This window comes from Symphalangus syndactylus, chromosome 20, assembly GCF_028878055.3.
Source record: "Symphalangus syndactylus isolate Jambi chromosome 20, NHGRI_mSymSyn1-v2.1_pri, whole genome shotgun sequence".
NCBI classification, from domain to species: Eukaryota; Metazoa; Chordata; class Mammalia; order Primates; family Hylobatidae; genus Symphalangus; species Symphalangus syndactylus.
This window is the reverse complement of record NC_072442.2, coordinates 36,989,355-37,006,112: the sequence shown is the minus strand read 5'-3', so window position 1 is coordinate 37,006,112 and position 16,758 is coordinate 36,989,355. Positions and strand designations below refer to the sequence as shown.

The window sequence follows — 16,758 nt, the reverse complement described above, 5'->3', positions numbered from 1 at the left end:
TGTCAGAAGGGTAATGTGCCAACATTGTAACAAGGTTCAAGGGTGGCACATCTCACACATGCCCGTGAACACCCAATGATCACACTCATGCACTACAAAAGTATCAGAGGATCAGATCTTTTCTCTATACAGATTTTTTTTCTTTTTTGGCTAATTGGGCGTGGCGGCACATGCCTGTAGTCCCAACTTCTCCCAGCTACTCGCGAGGCTGAAGTGGCAAGATCGCTTGAGCCCAGGAGCTCAGGGTTGCAGTGAGCTATGATTACAGCACTGTACCCCAGCATGGGTAACACAGCAAGACTCTCCCAGTAAAACAAACAAAACCACAAAAAAACTAGAGGTCTTTCTTTGTCACCAGACTTTATGCTCTTCGGGGGCAAGGATTGTGTTCATTTTCTTCATTGCTGCATATACAGTGTTTAGCACAGCCCTGCCAATATTAACTTTCCAATAAGTGTTTGTAGAATAAATAGATGAATTAACAGATGCAAGTAAAAACCATATTTCCTTTTCTTTCTTTTTTTGTTTTTTTTGGAGACAGGGTCTCACTTTGTCACCCAGGCTGGATGTAGTGCAGTGGTGTGATCTCAGCTCACTGCAACCTCTGCTTCCTGGGTTCAAGAGATTCTCATGCTTCAACCTCCCGATTAGCTGGGATTACAAGCGTGCACCACCACACCTGGTTCTTTTTTTTTTTTTTTTTTTTTTTTGTATTTTTAGTAGAGACAGGGTTTCACCATGTTGGCCAGGCTGGTCTCAAATTCCTGACCTCAAATGATCCTTTTCTTTTCTTTTTTTTTTATTTTTGTGTGTGACAGTCTTGCTGTGTTACCCAGGTTGGAGTGCAGTGGCGCAATCTCAGCTCACTGCAACCTCTGCCTCCTGGGTCAAAGCGATTCTCTTGCCTCAGCCTCCCGAGCAGCTGGGACTACAGGTGCCTGTCATCATGCCCAGCTAATTTTTGTATATTTAGTAGAGACGAGGTTTTGCCATGTTGGCCAGGCTGGTCTCAAACTCCTGACCTCAGGTGATCTGTCCACCTCAAGCTCCCAAAGTGTTGGGATGACAGGCTTGCGCCACCACACCCGGCCCTCTTTTCATTTTTTATTTTTTATTTTAAAGACGGGGTCTCAGGCAGGTATGATGGCTCATGCCTATAATCCCAGCATTTTGGGAGGCCGAGGCAGGAGGATCACCTGAGGCCAGGAGTTCAAGACCAGCCTGGCCAACATGGCAAAACCTCGTCTCTACTAAAAATAAAAAATTAGGCCTAGCGCAGTGGCTCACGCCTTTAATCTCAGCACTTTGGGAGACAGAGGCAGGCGGATCACTTGAGGTCGGGAGTTCGAGACCAGCCTGACCAACATGGAGAAACCCCATCTCTACTAAAAATACAAAATTAGCTGGGCGTGGTGGCGCATGCCTGTAATCCCAGCTACTCCGGAGGCTGAGGCAAGAGAATCAATTGAACCTGGGAGGCGGAGGCTGCGGTGAGCTGAGATCTCGCCATTGCACTCCATCCAGCCTGGGTAACAAAAGCAAGACTCCATCTCAAAAAAAAAAAAAAAATTTAGCCAGGCATGGTGGTAGGCACCTGTAATCCCAGCTACTCTGGAGGCTGAGGCAGGAGAATCACTTGAACCCAGGAGGCAGAGGTTGCAGTGAGCCGAGATTGCACCATTGAACTCCAGCCTGGACGACAGAGTGAGATTCCATCTCAAAAAAAAAAAAAGATGGGGTCTCACTCTGTTACCCAGGTTGGTCTCGAACTTCTGAGGTTAAGCAATCCTCCAGACTCAGCCTCCCAGAGTACTGGGATTACAGGCATACGCCACCATGCCCAGAACATATTTCCTTTCCATTGGGTGGTGCCCACACACAGAGATACACAAAGACAAACAGGCCCTGTTAGTGCTCAGTAGTCATTTTAATAAATTTTCACAATGGGCTCGACTTATCTCAGCATAAACTTTATTGGTTTGGGTTCTCTTGGCTATTCTGGAGTGGGGCTGAGGCAGGCGCTAAGTGAAGGGCAGAATCCGGTCCTGAGCTGGGTGTGGTCAGAGTCACCGAGACCTGGGGAGAGTGCGGAAAGGAGAGGAAGGTTGTTATGGACTTGGAGTCGGCCAAGCACATTTATCCTGGGACCCAACCATTGGTGAACCCCTCCTGCCTTCAAATCACCTTTTTAAATATTTTAATTTTTATCAATTTACTTTTTTTTTTTTTTGAGACAGAGTCTTGCTCTGTCGCCCAGGCTGGAGTGCAGTGGCGCGATCTCGGCTCACTGCAAGCTCCACCTCCCGGGTTCATGCCATTCTCCTTCCTCAGCCTCCCGAGTAGCTGGGACTACAGGCTCCCGCCTCCACACCCCGCTAATTTTTTGTATTTTTAATAGAGACGGGGTTTCACTGTGTTAGCCAGGATGGGCTTGATCTCCTGACCTCGTGATCCACCCTCCTCGGCCTCCCAAAGTGCTGGGATTACAGGCATGAGCCACCGTGCTTGGCCTCATTTTACTTATTTTTTAAGAGACAGTCTCACTGTGGTGCCCAAGCTGGAGTGCAGTGACTGTTTACAGATGTGATCATAGATCACTGCAGTCTTGAACTGGCCTCAAGCAATGCTCCCACCTTTGCCCCATCAAATCACCATTTTAATGATAAGTAATCAAAATAATTCACAAAAGTACAGAGACTGTTACCCACCTTCTTAGGGAGATTTTCTTACACCCTCTTCTCCATGGATCTGCTCATACTCCTATCCTTTCTTCGCCTCCTGAGGTTCCTATCCCAGATTTGCTCCCTCAATCCCTCCCTAGCCGCTCAGCATCAACGTCTGAAGTGTTTTGGTTTCTGTGCCTCCGTGTCTGCATCATGAGGGTCCTGTCTCACCCTTTAGGTGGTCAGGTCTCTTCATAATATTTAGTCCCTCGATTCTGGGACATAAGGAATGGACTGAATAATTTTCCAGCTGATGAGGTGGATTCAAGAGACCGTTGAAGCCAGCAGTGGCCACAGAGAAAGGAAACATGCCTCCAACTATGTAGTTTCCCATCACCAGGAAGGTGCCATGGCCCAAGGGTACAGAGGGAAAGCTGAGAACAGGATGGGGCTCAGCTTGGTGGGTAGGATTGGGGATTGGCAGGCCACAGGATGGGCTCAGCTCGGTGGGTAGGGACAGGCAGGGCACAGGATGGGCTGAGCTCAGTGTGTAAGGACAGGCAGGACACAGGATGGGCTCAACTCGGTGGGTAGGGACAGGCAAGACACAGGATGGGTTCAACTCGGTGTGTAGGGACAGGCAGGACACAGGATGGGCTCAGCTCGGTGGGTAGGGATAGGCAGGTAGGGATAGGCAGGGGAGAGCATCATCTCGCCTGGAAGAGTGAGGAAGAAGAACAAATAGTAATCAGAGCTGCTAACCTTGCTGAGCTCTTATTACTCCTCAAAGATGGCCCTCAGGCCTCCACTTGAATTGTCTTTTTTTTTCTTTTGTTTTTTTCTTTGTATTTTTCCACTTGCATTCTCTTACTTAAAGCTCACAACAATCCCGTAAAATGATTCTATACCTCTGATTTTAATGAAAACACTGAGGTTCAGAAAGGCTATGTAATCAGCCAGCATGTGGAGGGGCAAAGATCTGAATCCTTGTCTGATACCCAAGCTCAAGTTAGAACCTCTGTACAACACCACACTCCCCTACCTGAGCCTGCAGAGGTTTGTCTGATCCACCAAGCAGGCCAACAGCTCTTGAATCAGCAAGTCCCGCAGCAAATCTTCATCGCTGGGGTTCTTGGCTGGGGAGCTGCAAGGGAACAGCCTCTGGCTAACTATTTCAGCCTGAGCCTCACCCAGAGAGGGTAAACACAGGGCTGGGGACACCACTGAGGGGCAGCCGCGGATGGGGGGAGGGAGCCGACACAGCTGCCTCTCCGTTGGCTCAGCTCTGAGATCTGGAGCCTCCTTTCTGCCAGCCCCACCCAGCGCTGCCTGCCTGGGGAATATGGACTCTTCATACAGGGAGAGTCAAACAGAATTCTGGTGTAAGATATTCCGCCCATCCACCTCTGCCAGTGTTCCAGAATGCAGAGAGTACTTTGGGCACATTCACTCTTTGAAATGACCTGTGCCATTCAGAGAGGGGATAACTGATTTCAGGGGAGTGGGCCTGGGAACATCCCCCGCTCTTTCACAAACAGCCTTCCCGACGTTTGGCAGGGAGAGGTGGTGAGGCCAGGACCTGAGGTCTCTTCTTTCCTGCCCTTCTCCTGACTCAGTGACTCTGCTGTGCATGAAATCATCAATCTTAGAAACCCTGTTCCTGAAACCGCTCCTAGCACCCCTCCCCTGTTCCTCCATGGCTTCTTCCTTAAGCTTGGGCTGACCTCCAGGAGTTTGCTCAATGAAGCCCCCTCTTTGAACTCTGAGAGGAAGAGGATGCTTATCGCAGGTCCTTGCTCTGCTCTGGGGTCAGCGAGAGGGAACAAAGAGGTGGGGGCGGGGCAGGAGGCTTGGCTCCCTCCCTTCCCTCTGCGCCCTGACTCACCTCTGTGGCTCCACTGCCTCCTCCTCCTTCCTATTAGCTTGGCTGGCCAGCTCCAGTGCCCGAGCATCCCTCTGGGTGATGTTGTGTTTCCAGCTGGGAAGATAAAGATTAGAGAGCAGGCAAGCTGCGGAGACTCCAGTCTAGGGACACTTGAATCTTTTAATACCTGAACCCCAAAAGCAGACGGTACCTTTTTCCACTCAACCCCACCCAACGGTGGTCTTCAGCTGCCTCCACCAGTGAACAGCTTTTCAGAATCTACCATGTTGACCAGAGAGGGCGGGGAAAGAGACTTGGCATAGAGCAGGGAGGATGAGGACAGTTAATCTTTTCTTCATTTTTTTGGTGTGTGTGTGAGAGACAGGGTCTGGCTGTATTGCCCAGGCTGGAGTGCAGGGGCACCATCTCGGCTCACTGCAACCTCTGCCTCCCAGGCTCAAGCCATCTTCCCATCTCAGCCTCCCAAGTAGCTGAAACTACAGGCAGGCATCACCACACCCAGCTGATTTTTGTACTTTTTGTTTGCCATGTTGCCCAGGCTGGTCTCAAATGAACTCATGAGCTCAAACAATCCACCTACCTGGGCCTCCCAAAGTGCTGGGATTACAGGCGTGAGCCACCGTGCACAGCCAATCCTATTTTCTTTCCTTTTTTTTTTTTTTTTTTTTTTGAGACAGGGTCTCACTCTGTTGCCAGGCTGGGGTGCAGTGGTGTAATCTCAGCTCACTGCAATGTCCGCCTCCAGGGTTCAAGCAATTCTCATGCCTCAGCCTCCCCAGTAGCTGGAATTACAGGCACGTGCCACCACACCCAGCTAATCTTTGTATTTTTAGTAGAGACAATATTTCACCACGTTGGCCAGGAGGGCCTCAATCTCCTGACCTCGTGATCTGCCCTCCTCAGCCTCCCAAAGTGCTGGGATTACAGGTGTGAGCTACTGGGCCTGGCCCTAGCCAATCCTGTTTTCAAAGTCTAAAGTGGCCACTGCCAAGCAAGCAGTCATTAGAAGGAGCTCCTCTCTCCCTTGCTTCATCCTCAGACCCCTGGGGATCCTCTCTGAGCTCCCATACATCTTCTGACTCCTTCCCTTTGAAGTAAAGGATTAGGGCCAACACAGTGGCTCACACTTGCAATCCCAGCACTTTGGGAGGCCAAGGCAAATGGATCACTTAAGCCCAGGAGTTTGAGACCAGTCTGGGCAACATAGTAAGACTCTGTCTCTACAAATAATTTTAAAAATTAGCCGGGCATGGTGGTGTGAGGCTGTAGTCACAGCTCCTCGGGAGGCTGAGGTGGGAGGATTGCTTGGGCCCAGGAGGTCAAGGCTGCAATGAGCCATGATGGTGCCACTGCACTCCAGCCTAGGTGACAGAGAGAGATCCTGTCTCAAAAAAAGAAGGGAGGCTGGGTACGGTGGCTCACGCCTGTAATCCTAGCACTTTGGGAGGCTGAGGAGGGTGGATCACGAGGTCAGGAGATCGAGACCATCCTGGCTAACACGGTGAAACCCCGTATCTACTAAAAATACAAAAAAAAAAAAAAAATTAGCCGGGTGTGGTGGCAGTCGCCTGTAGTCCCAGCTATTCAGGAGCTGAGGTAGGAGAATGGCGTGAACCTGGGAGGCAGAGCTTGCAGTGAGCTGAGATCGCGCCACTGCACTCCAGCCTGGACAACAGAGCGAGACTCCATCTCAAGAAAAAAAAAGAAAAAGAAAGGTGCCACCTGGGGTTGTACATCATGTGGCCTGTGTGGCCACAGCTGGTGGCCTCCTCTGAAGGTAGGAAGGCAGAGCCTGGCACAGGGAACAGGAGGAGTGTAAGCAATGACTCACTCATTCTTCTTCCCCTTTTGGGCCAGCAGCCAGTTCACAAAGTCTTGTTGGTGAATCTTGTCCATGGCAATACTGTAGTCACTAATGAAAGTCCCTTCCGCGTACCTGGGGCCTCGAGGTTGAGGGCTGCTCACCTTAGCATGAGATCCAACAGGCAGGGAGGGGAGAGGGCTGGAAACAAGGGTGCAGAGAAGGGGCAGAGATGGGGGGAGAATCAAAATGCTAGGGTAAATGACTGTCACTAACAGGAGGCAGACACTTGAAAACAAACCAGTTCGTTTTTATGGAGACTCCCTGTGGATCCACTCCCCACCCCACCTCCCCCCAGGCTTTATCCTCAGCTCCAGGGTCCACTTCCTGCAGCCTCAGTGTGTGTGGCTCTGGATTCTGGGCAAAAAGATATCAGGGGGCCAGGCGCCGTGGCTCATGCCTGTAATCCCAGCACTTTGGGAGGCCAAAGCAGGCGGATCACCTGAGGTCGGGATTGAGACCAGCCTGACCAACATGGAGAAATCCCGTCTCTGGCTGGGCGCAGTGGCTCACGCTTGTAATCCCAGCACTTTGGGAGGCCGAGGCAGGCGGATCACGAGGTCAGGAGATCGAGACCACTATGAAACCCCGTCTCTACTAAAAATACAAAAAAATTAGCCGGGCGTGGTGGCGGGCGCCTGTAGTCCCAGCTACTCGGAGAGGCTGAGGCAGGAGAATGGCGTGAACCCGGGAGGTGGAGTTTGCAGTGAGCCGAGATCGTGCCACTGCACTCCAGACTGGGTGACAGAGCGAGACTCCGTCTCAAAAAAAAAAAAGAAGAGAAATCCCGTCTCTACTAAAAATACAAAAATTAGCCAGGCGTTGGCCGGGAGTGGTGGCTCACGCCTGTAATCCCAGCACTTTGGGAGGCAGAGGCAGGCAGATCATGAGGTCAGGAGATCGAGACCATCCTGGCTAACATGGTAAAACCCCATCTCTACTAATAATACAAAAAATTAGCTAGGCGTGGCGGTGGGCGCCTGTAGTCCTGGCTACTCCGGAGGCTGAGGCAGGAGAATATCGTAAACCCGGGAGGCAGGGCTTGCAGTGAGCCGAGATTGTGCCACTGCACTCCAGCCTGGGCAACAGAGCGAGACTCCATCTCAAAACAAAAAAACAATTAGCCAGGCCTGGTGGCACATGCCTGTAATCCCAGCTACTCAGGAGGCTGAGGCAGGAGAATCACTTGAACCCAGGAGGTGGAGGTTGCAGTGAGCTGAAATCGTGCCATTGCACTGCAGCCTGGGGAACAAGAGCGAAACTTAGTCTCAAAAAAAAAAAAAAAAAAGGCTGGGTGCGGTGGCTCACGCCTGTAATCCTAGCACTTTGGGAGGCCAAGGCGGGTGGATCACAAGGTCAGGAGATCGAGACCATCCTGGCTAACACGGTGAAACCCCGTCTCTACTAAAAATACAAAAAAATTAACCGGGCATGGTGGCGGGAGCTTGTAGTCCCAGCTGCTTGGGAGGCTGAGGCAGGAGAATGGCGTGAATCCAGGAGGCGCTGCTTGCAGTGAGCAGAGATCGCGCCACTGCACTCCAGCCTAGGTGACAAAGCGAGACTCCATCTCAAAAAAAAAAAGGGGGGGATCAGGGTCCCCCTCATCTGAAAGGACTGAGTCACACAATTCCCTCCTTTACTCCTCCTGCCGTGGCCCTTCCTGATTCAATTCCTTCGTTCACATTCCATAACAATAGTCAACTCATACAAAAACTCTGAGAAGCACTCTACAAGCCCTTGAATCCATAAAATAATTTCATCCTCACAACATCCTATGAGGTAGGTTCTATTTATATCCCCATTTTGTGAATGGAGAAACCAAGGTGCAGAGATTACCTTATTATTATCTTATTGTCTGCCACTCTGTGTAGGTAACAGATCCAGGATTTACCCCAGGCCATCTGGGCTCAGATCTATGTTCTTAACATCTACATGATACAGGCCAGGCGCAGTGGCTCACGTCTGTAATCCTAGCACTTTGGGAGGCCCAAGCAGTTGGATCACGAGGTCAGGAGCTCAAGACCAGCATGGCCAAGATGGTAAAACCCCTTCTCTACTAAAAATACAAAAGTTAGCCGGGCGTGGTGGCGGGTGCCTGTAATCCCAGCTGCTTGGAAGGCTAAGGCAGAGAATTGCTTGAACCCGGGAGGTGGAGGTTGCAGTGAGCCGAGATCGCGCCAGTGCCCTCTAGCCTGGGCGACAGAGCGAGACTCTATTGCAAAAAAAAAAAGAAAGAAAGAAACATCTACATGATACTGTTTCCTTGTACGTGTTCTGACATCTGTGCCTCAAATTTACAAATTACATATGCCAAATTTACCTGGGCATATGGTTTGTCCTTGCACCTGAGAAAGCCCTAACTCTACTCAAACAAGTTATTTCTTGGTCCTGAAAACACAGTCAGAGCCCCCTGCTGTATTCGCTGGTCATATTCTCTGCTTTTCCATACAGTACTCATGATGATTTGCAACATGCCTATATGGTTCTTGGTCTATTTCCCACTTGGGTCTGTGTGCTTCATGAAGGCAGGAGGCATTTGTGGACCTATGTTCACATACATCCCTTATGCCTGGTACAGAGGAAGCCCTCTCTAAAATTTAATTGAAAGCATGCATAATGGCCGGGCATGATGGCTCACACCTGTAATCCCAGCACTTTGGGAAGCCAAGGCAGGTGGATCATTTGAGGACAGGAGTTCAAGACCAGCCTGGCCAACATGGCAAAACCCCGTCTCTACTAAAAATACAAAAAAATTAGCTCGGCGTGGTGGTAGGCACCTGTAATCCCAGGCTGAGGCAGGAGAATTGCTTGAACCCGAGAGGCAGAGGTTGCAGTGAGCCAAGACTGCCCCACTGCACTCCAGCCTGGGCGACAGAGTGAGACTCCAACTCAACAACAACAAAAAAGGGCCAGGCACAGGGATTACACGCCTTCAATCCCAGCACTTTGGGAGGCCGAGGCAGATGGATCATCTAAGGTCAGGAGTTCAAGACCAGCCTGGCCAACATAGTGAAACCCCATCTCTACTAAAAATACAAAAATTAGCTGGGCGTGGTGGTGGGCACCTGTAATCCCAGCTACTCAGTAAGCTGAGGCAGGGAAAATTGCTTGAACCCAGGAGGCAGAGGTTGCAGTGAGCTGAGATTGTGCCACCACACTCCGGCCTGGGTGACAGAGCGAGACTCCATCCCAAAAAAAAAAAAGAAAAAGAAAAGAATAGAAAAAAAAAGAATGCATTCATAAGCCTGGGTAACATGGTGAAACCTCACCTCTACAAAAAATTCAAAAATTAGCCGAGCGGCCGGGCACGGTGGCTCACGCTTGGAATCCCAGCACTTTGGGAGGCCGAGGCGGGTGGATCACGAGGTCAGGAGATCGAGACCATGGTGAAACCCTGTCTCTACTAAAAATACAAAAAATTAGCCGGGCGTGGTGGCGGGTGCCTGTAGTCCCAGCTACTCAGAGAGGCTGAGGCAGGAGAATGGCGTGAACCCGGGAGGTGGAGCTTGCAGTGAGCCGAGATCGCGCCACTGCACTCCAGCCTGGGTGACAGAGCGAGATTCCGTCTCAAAAAAAAAAAAAAAAAAAAAATTAGCTGAGCGTGGTGGTGTGCGCCTGTGGTCCTAGCTGCTCGGGAGGCTGAGGTGGGAGGATGCTTGAGCCTGGCAGGCAGAGGCTGTGGTGAGCTGCGATCACGCCACTGCACTCCAGCCTGGGCGACAGAGCAAGATCCTGCCTCAAAAAAAGAAAAAAGAAAAGAGAGAAGCAAACATGCATAAATGAATAAAGCATTTATTGGGAAGGGAGATTCTGTCATCTTCGGACAATTAGCCACCAGGAAGTCCCTCCAGAGATCTAACCATAGTCTCTCCCACTGTAACAGCAGCACACAATAAATCCTCTCTGGCTCAGTGCTCACTTTGCACTCATGCTGCTGGCAGGTGTTTCCCTGGAGCTTCCTACCTCTTAGCCTGGATTGCTTCCCTTTCTCATCTCCCCCTAGAAACAAATCCAGAACCTGTCATCCCCTAGCCCTTCCTCTGCCCCATCCCTTTCCTGTCACCACTCCTACCTGGAGTGACCCTCTTTCTTCTCTCCTAGTCCCACTGCCAGGAACAGGGACAGCAGTAGCAGAGCAAAGGTCTTCATGGCCACCATCTTCCAAGGTTATTTCCTGAGCTAAGACAGAAAAAAGCCAGGACATGCTGAGAGAGCAACCAGTAGGGGCTCCGAAAGCTGGAGGGGGCGAAGCCCTGAGATTTGGACCTTTTCTTCCCCCCGCCCTTTTTTTTTTTTTTTTTTTTTTTGAGATGGAGTCTCGCTCTGTTGTCCAGGCGGGAGTGCAGTGGCGCAATCTTGGCTCACTGCAACCTCCACCTCCTGGGTTCAAGCCTCAGCCTCTCGAGTAGCCTGGACTACAGGCATGTGCCACCACGCCCGGCTAATTTTTGTATTTTTAGTAGACACACGGTTTCACCATATTGGCCAGGCTGGTCTCAAACTCCTGACCTTGTGATCCGCCCGCCTGGGCCTCCCAAAGTGCTGGGATTACAGGCGTGAGCCATCGCACCTGCCCAGTTTGGACCTTTTCTAAGAGCCTGGGGCAACACCGTGGGGGAAGGTGAGGGGTGCTGTGCACTGGAGTTAGTGACTAGAAGGGACATGGAACCTGACCAAAAGATGGGCCAGGCTGGGTGCAGTGGCTCATGCCTGTAATCCCAGCACTTTTGGAGGCCCAGGTGGGTGGATCACTTGACGTCAGGAGTTTGAGACCAGCCTGGCCAATATGGTGAAATCCTGTCTCTACATAAAAGACAAAGATTAGCCAGGTGTGGTGGTGCGCGCCTGTGATCCCAGCTATTCAGGAGGCTGAGGCACAAGAATCGCTTGAGCCTGGGAGGAAGAGGTTGCAGTGAGCCGAGATCGTGCCAGTGCACTCCATCCTGGGTGACAGAGCGAGACTCCATCTCTAAATAAATAAATAAAGTCCAGGCGCGGTGGCTCACGCCTGTAATCCCAGCACTTTGGGAGGCCGAGGCGGGCAGATCATGAGGTCAGGAGATCGAGACCATCCTGGCTAACACGGTGAAACCCCGTCTCTACTAAAAAAATACAAAAAATTAGCCGGTCGAGGTGGCGGGCGCCTGTGGTCCCAGCTGCGCTGGAGGCTGAGGCAGGAGAATGGCGTGAACTCCGGGGGGCGGAGCCTGCAGTGAGCCGAGATCGCGCCACTGCACTGCAGCCTGGGTGAAAGAGCGAGACTCCGTCTCAAAATAAATAAATAAATAAACAAATAAATAAATAAATAAATAAATGAAACATCAGCGCTACCTTCTCATTTCTCTTTCTCTTTTTTTGAGACAGCGTTTCGCTGTGTCACCCGGGGTTGGAGTGCAATGACACAATCGTGGCTCACTGCAGCCTCGACCTCCTGGGCTCAGGCAAACCTTTCACTTCACCCTCCTGAGTACCTAGGACCGCAGGCGTGTACCACCATGCCCAGCTAATTTTTTAAATTATGTGTAGAGATCGAGTTTCCCTCCATTGCCCAGGCTGGTCTTGAACTCCTGTGCTCAAATGATCCTCCTACCTCCGCTCCCAAAGTATTGGGATTACAGGCATGAGGCACCGCACCTGACTATCTTCTCACGTCTCATACAGAGGAAGAGAAAACTAAGATGCCAGGGCTGCTGAGCATCTCAGGGTTGCCAAGATCCACCTGCTCTCGGGTCATCTCATCCATCCCTGTCTCCACTTCTCTTACCAGACTTCCTTTCCAGCTCTTCCAGAAGAAGGACAGATAGGGGTCTCCTTCCCCTGCCTTCTGGACCTTCTGAGCCTGCTGAAGAAATCATGCCCCGGCTCCTTTATATTAGGCATAGACCTGCTGATTAGCCTAAAAGCATCTTATCTCAAGAAATTAAGCCCACAGCTCCTGCCACATTAAGTCCATTTTACACATAATAGAGTTGCCCTTTCCACCTGAACTGTGCTAATTGGTGATTAACATTTGGCTATCTCCAGCTGCTGTCTGGGGCCTGCCTGTGGGTAGGGTACCCTAAGTACCCCCTTTTTTCTTCCTCTTCCTCCCTTCTGGGCACAGGGCCCACTACTATTCTTCTATGCCCTACTTCCTTTACAGTTGCCCTCAGTTAGCAGGGGTGCTGGTAGGCCAGGTGCAATGAATCACGCCTGTAATCCCAGCCCTTGGGAGGACGAGACAGGCGGATCACCTGAGGTCAGGGGTTCAAGACCAGCCTGGCCAACATGGTGAAACCCCGTCTCTACTAAAAATACAAAAATTAGCTGGGCATGGTCGTGCACGGCTGTAATCTCAGCTACTCGAGAGGCTGAGGCAAGAGAATCACTTGAACCTGGGAGGCAGAAGTTGCAGTGAGCCAAGATCGAGTTCACTCCAGCATGGGCAACAAAGAGAGACTGTCTCAAAAAAAAAAAAAGAAAAGAAAAGAAAAAAGAAAGCGGGCCGGGCGCAGTGACTCACGCCTGTAATCCCAGCACTTTGGGAGGGCGAGGTGGGTGGATCACGAGGTCAGGAGATCGAGACCATCCTGGCTAATACAGTGAAACCCCGTCTGTACTAAAAACACGAAAAATTAGCCGGGCATGTTGGTGGGCGCCTGTAGTCCCAGCTACTCGGGAGGCTGAGGCAGGAGAATGGCGTGAACCCGGCAGGCGGAGGTTGCAGTGAGCCGAGATGGTGCCACTGCCCTCCAGCCTGGGCGGCAGAGCGAGACTCCATCTCAAAACAAACAAACAAAAACAAACAAACAAAAGTTAGCCAGGCATGGTGGCACGTGCCTGTAGTCCCAGCTACTCGGGAGGCTGAGGCAAGAGAATCGCTTGAACCCGGACCTGGAGGCAGAGGTTGTAGTGAGCCAAGATCGTGCCACTGCACTCCAGCCTGGGTGACAAAGCAAGACTCTGTCTCAAAAAAAAAAAAAAAAAAAAAGGTACTTGTAGTAAGGACAGACTTGGGGTAGGGTGGCACTAACTGGCAGGCGGACACTCCCACAAGGCAACAGGCTACTTCTGGGTGGGAGAGAGTAGGTCCACAGTCATCTGACTCCCAGCTCTGGACAGTGGCCCATGGCTTTGGTGATGTGGCAATGCCCCCATCACATTATCTAGAGAGGTGTCCCAAGGGCTCAAGAATGTTGAGGGAACATGAAGGATGGGGGTTTCCTAGGGACAGCTGGATAAACTGAGAACATACATTCAAGCTGTCTTCCTGCTCAGGGGCAGGATAATGTGGGAGAAAGAGACATGTTTGTACCTAGGGGGCTCACAGGAGGGTGGGGTAGTTACAACTTTATCTAAAGAGATTTAGGAGCCCCTCTCCTCATATGTCCTACTGTCCTGTATAAGAGAAGTATGTCATCCTGTCTCTTCTATCAGAGTGAAGACCCTGGAGTTATGCTGTGCCTCTCTATTATACAGGAGCCACTCCAAGGCAGGGGCTTTCTGTCCCTGATCTGCCTGGGAGCTCTCTGAGAGGAGGAGGAGAGCTGGAGGCAATGTCCCCCCAGCACACTGAGGCTTTCTGAGGCTAAGGGCTGTGTCTCCCCCTCAGAATGGAGACTCCTTGGGATACTCCCTTTGCCTTTCTCCAAGTACTTAGCACATGGCTCTGTCCACAGGGGCTCTCAGTCTAGAAGGGGCAGGGCACAGATTGCATTTTTGGCAGACCTCCAAGGCCTTCTTTCCAGGCTCCTTCTTTGCCGCCACCATGGGTACTTGGGACCATAAACAGCCAAGCTCATGCTCTGCCTATTAGCTCCAGGTCCTAATAAAGGCCACCTTCCTTTCCAGGTGAACACCCTAACCTAGGAGCAGATCCAGCATGAAATTAAGTGTGTGTGTGGGATGAGAGGTACCTGGACTAGGAGAGTCACTTACCTCTGCCTCCTGGAAACCTCCTCTGCATACCCACTCATTCTCCACCATCTAGAAAAACTCTTCCCTTAGCAAGCTCTCCAAATTCCATCTCCCAGCTGCCAATGGGCAGAGATTAGACATCGATTCAGATTTGACCTCCAAGGGAGATGTGAGGGCTGCTTGTGATCTTGTTTTCTGCTGAGCAACACAGTTAATGAGCTCAGAAGGGCTTGTGTTCAAACCTGCCTCCTGCCTGGAGGCAATGGTATCCAAGAAAAGTGAACACTCCCTGGGAACCCTGAGTCTGGGGCCAAATTGGAGTCAAGGAAGGCTCCGTGATGGGCTCTAGCAGCCATGAGCCCCTGCCTTGTACTCTGTGGATTTGGGGGTGGGCTGCTCTGAAGGCCAATGTACTTTATTTTATTTATTAATTTAGAGACAGAGTCTCACTCTGTCTCTCAGGCTGGAGGGCAGTGACACGATCTCAGCTCACTGCAACCTCCACCTCCCAGTTCAAACAATTCTGCCTCAGCCTCCTGAGTAGCTGGGATTACAGAGGAGAACCACCATGCCCAACTAATTTTTGTATTTTTAGTAGAGATGGGGTTTCATCATGTTGGTCAGGCTGGTCTTGAGCTCCTGACTTCAAGTGATCCGCCTGCTTTGGCCTCACAAAGTGCTGGGATTACAGGCGTGAGCCACTGCGACTGGCCAAGCAAGTGTACTTTAAGTCACCACTCCACCCCCTTCTCTGCAGCCTCATCCCCATTTCTCTTTGATCTTTGGCCCTCATGCCCTGCAGTGAACAGACAAGAGAGAATGTGGCCTAGACCCCGTAGGCAGGGAAGAGCAGGGCAGGCAGGAACAGGGAATGTGGGGAGGGCCCCCAAGCCCAGAGACCCTGATCAAGTCTGCAAGTTCCACACTCCCCAGAGGCAACAGAACATGTGAGGAGGGCCAGGACAGATCAGAGATGAAGCCAAACTCCTAGGGGTTCCCACAGCTCCCCCAAAAGGCATACTGGGAGGCAGGAAATTGAAAAGATGACCCCGGGAAGTTTCTGAGGATTGGAAGAGCCTGCTGGACTTGATCAAAATCATTCAATAAATCCAACTGGCAGTTAAGCCAGCCTGTCCACACCATAAGGAGAAGCGCCCTTGTGTGCAGAGTTCTGTGCAGGTTTGGGGTTGGGGGTGGGGAGGAGGAGGCTCTGGAATTAGCAGAGCCTCCCTCTTCCCATTTCACTATGGAGAATTGCTAGCATGTGAGGGGTCAGAGAGGACACAGAAGATGGGGGTCAGGAGGACACCCCAACTAGCCCAACACCCACACAGGTAGAAAGAGTGTGTGGGGGCCGGGTGCAGTGGCTCACGCCTGTAATCCCAGCACTTTGGGAGGCTGAGGAGGGCAGATCACGAGGTCAGGAGTTTGAGACCAGCCTGGCCAATATGTGCCGATAGTCCCCACTACTTGGGAGGATGAGGCAGAAGAATCACTTGAACCCAGGAGGCAGAAGTTGCAGTGAGCTGAGATCACTCCACTGCACTCCAGCCTGGGCAACAGAGCGAGACTCCGTCCCCTGCCAAAACAAAGAAAGAGTGTGTTGGGTTGGGTTGGGGGGTTTCTGAGGTGTTACAGGAGTTAGGTAATCAGCGGAGTGAGATTCAGAGAATGGGTGATGGGCAGTACCATCGCAAGAGAACCCCGGGTCCCATTTCCCAGCCTTTCCTGGGTTCTGACTGGGCCCTCAGGAATGAGAACTGTAACAGCAGAAGAGCATCTGGGGTTTGCTTGCTCTTCCAGTCCCCACTGGTGACTCACCGCCACCCCCACCACCATCCCCATCCCCCTCGCTGGCGCAGACATTCTGGCCCAGCTCTGCAGCCAGGTCAGGGTGACTCACAGGGCTGGCTGCTGCCTCCCCGCCGTGGACCCTGCTTTTGAAGTTCACTTAGTCTTCAAACTCACAGCTGACTGAGAAAGCCGCCTTCACTCTCCGGCTCCTCTCACACCAGTCAACAGATTTCTTCTTAGGCAGAGGAGGAAACAAGAGGTGACTTGATGCCCAACAACTTTGCCAAGTCCTCTGGTCTATCCTGATGCTTAGAGGGACTATCTCCAGCTTTTCCCCACAGTCACATCACACACACAGTCATGCTCCCAAACATTTTTGCCGACAGCATTTCCCTTAGGTCATGATAGATACTTTCTAGAGGGGTCTTCAAGAAGAATACATGGCCGGGCACAGTGGTTCCCGCCTGTAATCCCAGCACTTTGGGAGGCCTGGGTGAATGGATCACTTGAGGTCATGAATTTGAGACTAGCCCAGCCAACATGGTGAAATCCTGTCTCCACTAAAAATACAAAAATTAGCTAGGTGTGGTGGCGGGCGCCTGTAATCCCAGCTGCTTGGGAGGCTGAGACAGGAGAATCACTTGAACCCAGGGGGCAGA

The 16,758-nt window shown here is 51.4% G+C and overlaps 1 protein-coding gene and 1 non-coding gene across 2 annotated transcripts; both read right to left on the bottom strand.

The window, feature by feature from the left end:
• Window positions 1-104, bottom strand: LOC129470860 (small nucleolar RNA U13). Its single transcript, XR_008653380.1, has one exon. It is a non-coding gene; the product is annotated as a small nucleolar RNA U13 (small nucleolar RNA).
• A 1,804-nt stretch (window positions 105-1,908) lies between these two features.
• Window positions 1,909-12,253, bottom strand: GIP (gastric inhibitory polypeptide). Its single transcript, XM_055258484.1, has 6 exons — window positions 12,174-12,253; window positions 10,482-10,588; window positions 6,380-6,550; window positions 4,549-4,641; window positions 3,706-3,807; window positions 1,909-2,076 (listed from the first exon to the last, which is right to left on the bottom strand). The coding sequence occupies exons 2-6, from the start codon at window positions 10,565-10,567 to the stop codon at window positions 2,067-2,069; spliced, it is 462 nt and encodes a 153-aa protein (XP_055114459.1). The 5' UTR covers window positions 10,568-10,588; window positions 12,174-12,253; the 3' UTR covers window positions 1,909-2,066.
• Between the last annotated feature and the right edge of the window lie 4,505 nt (window positions 12,254-16,758).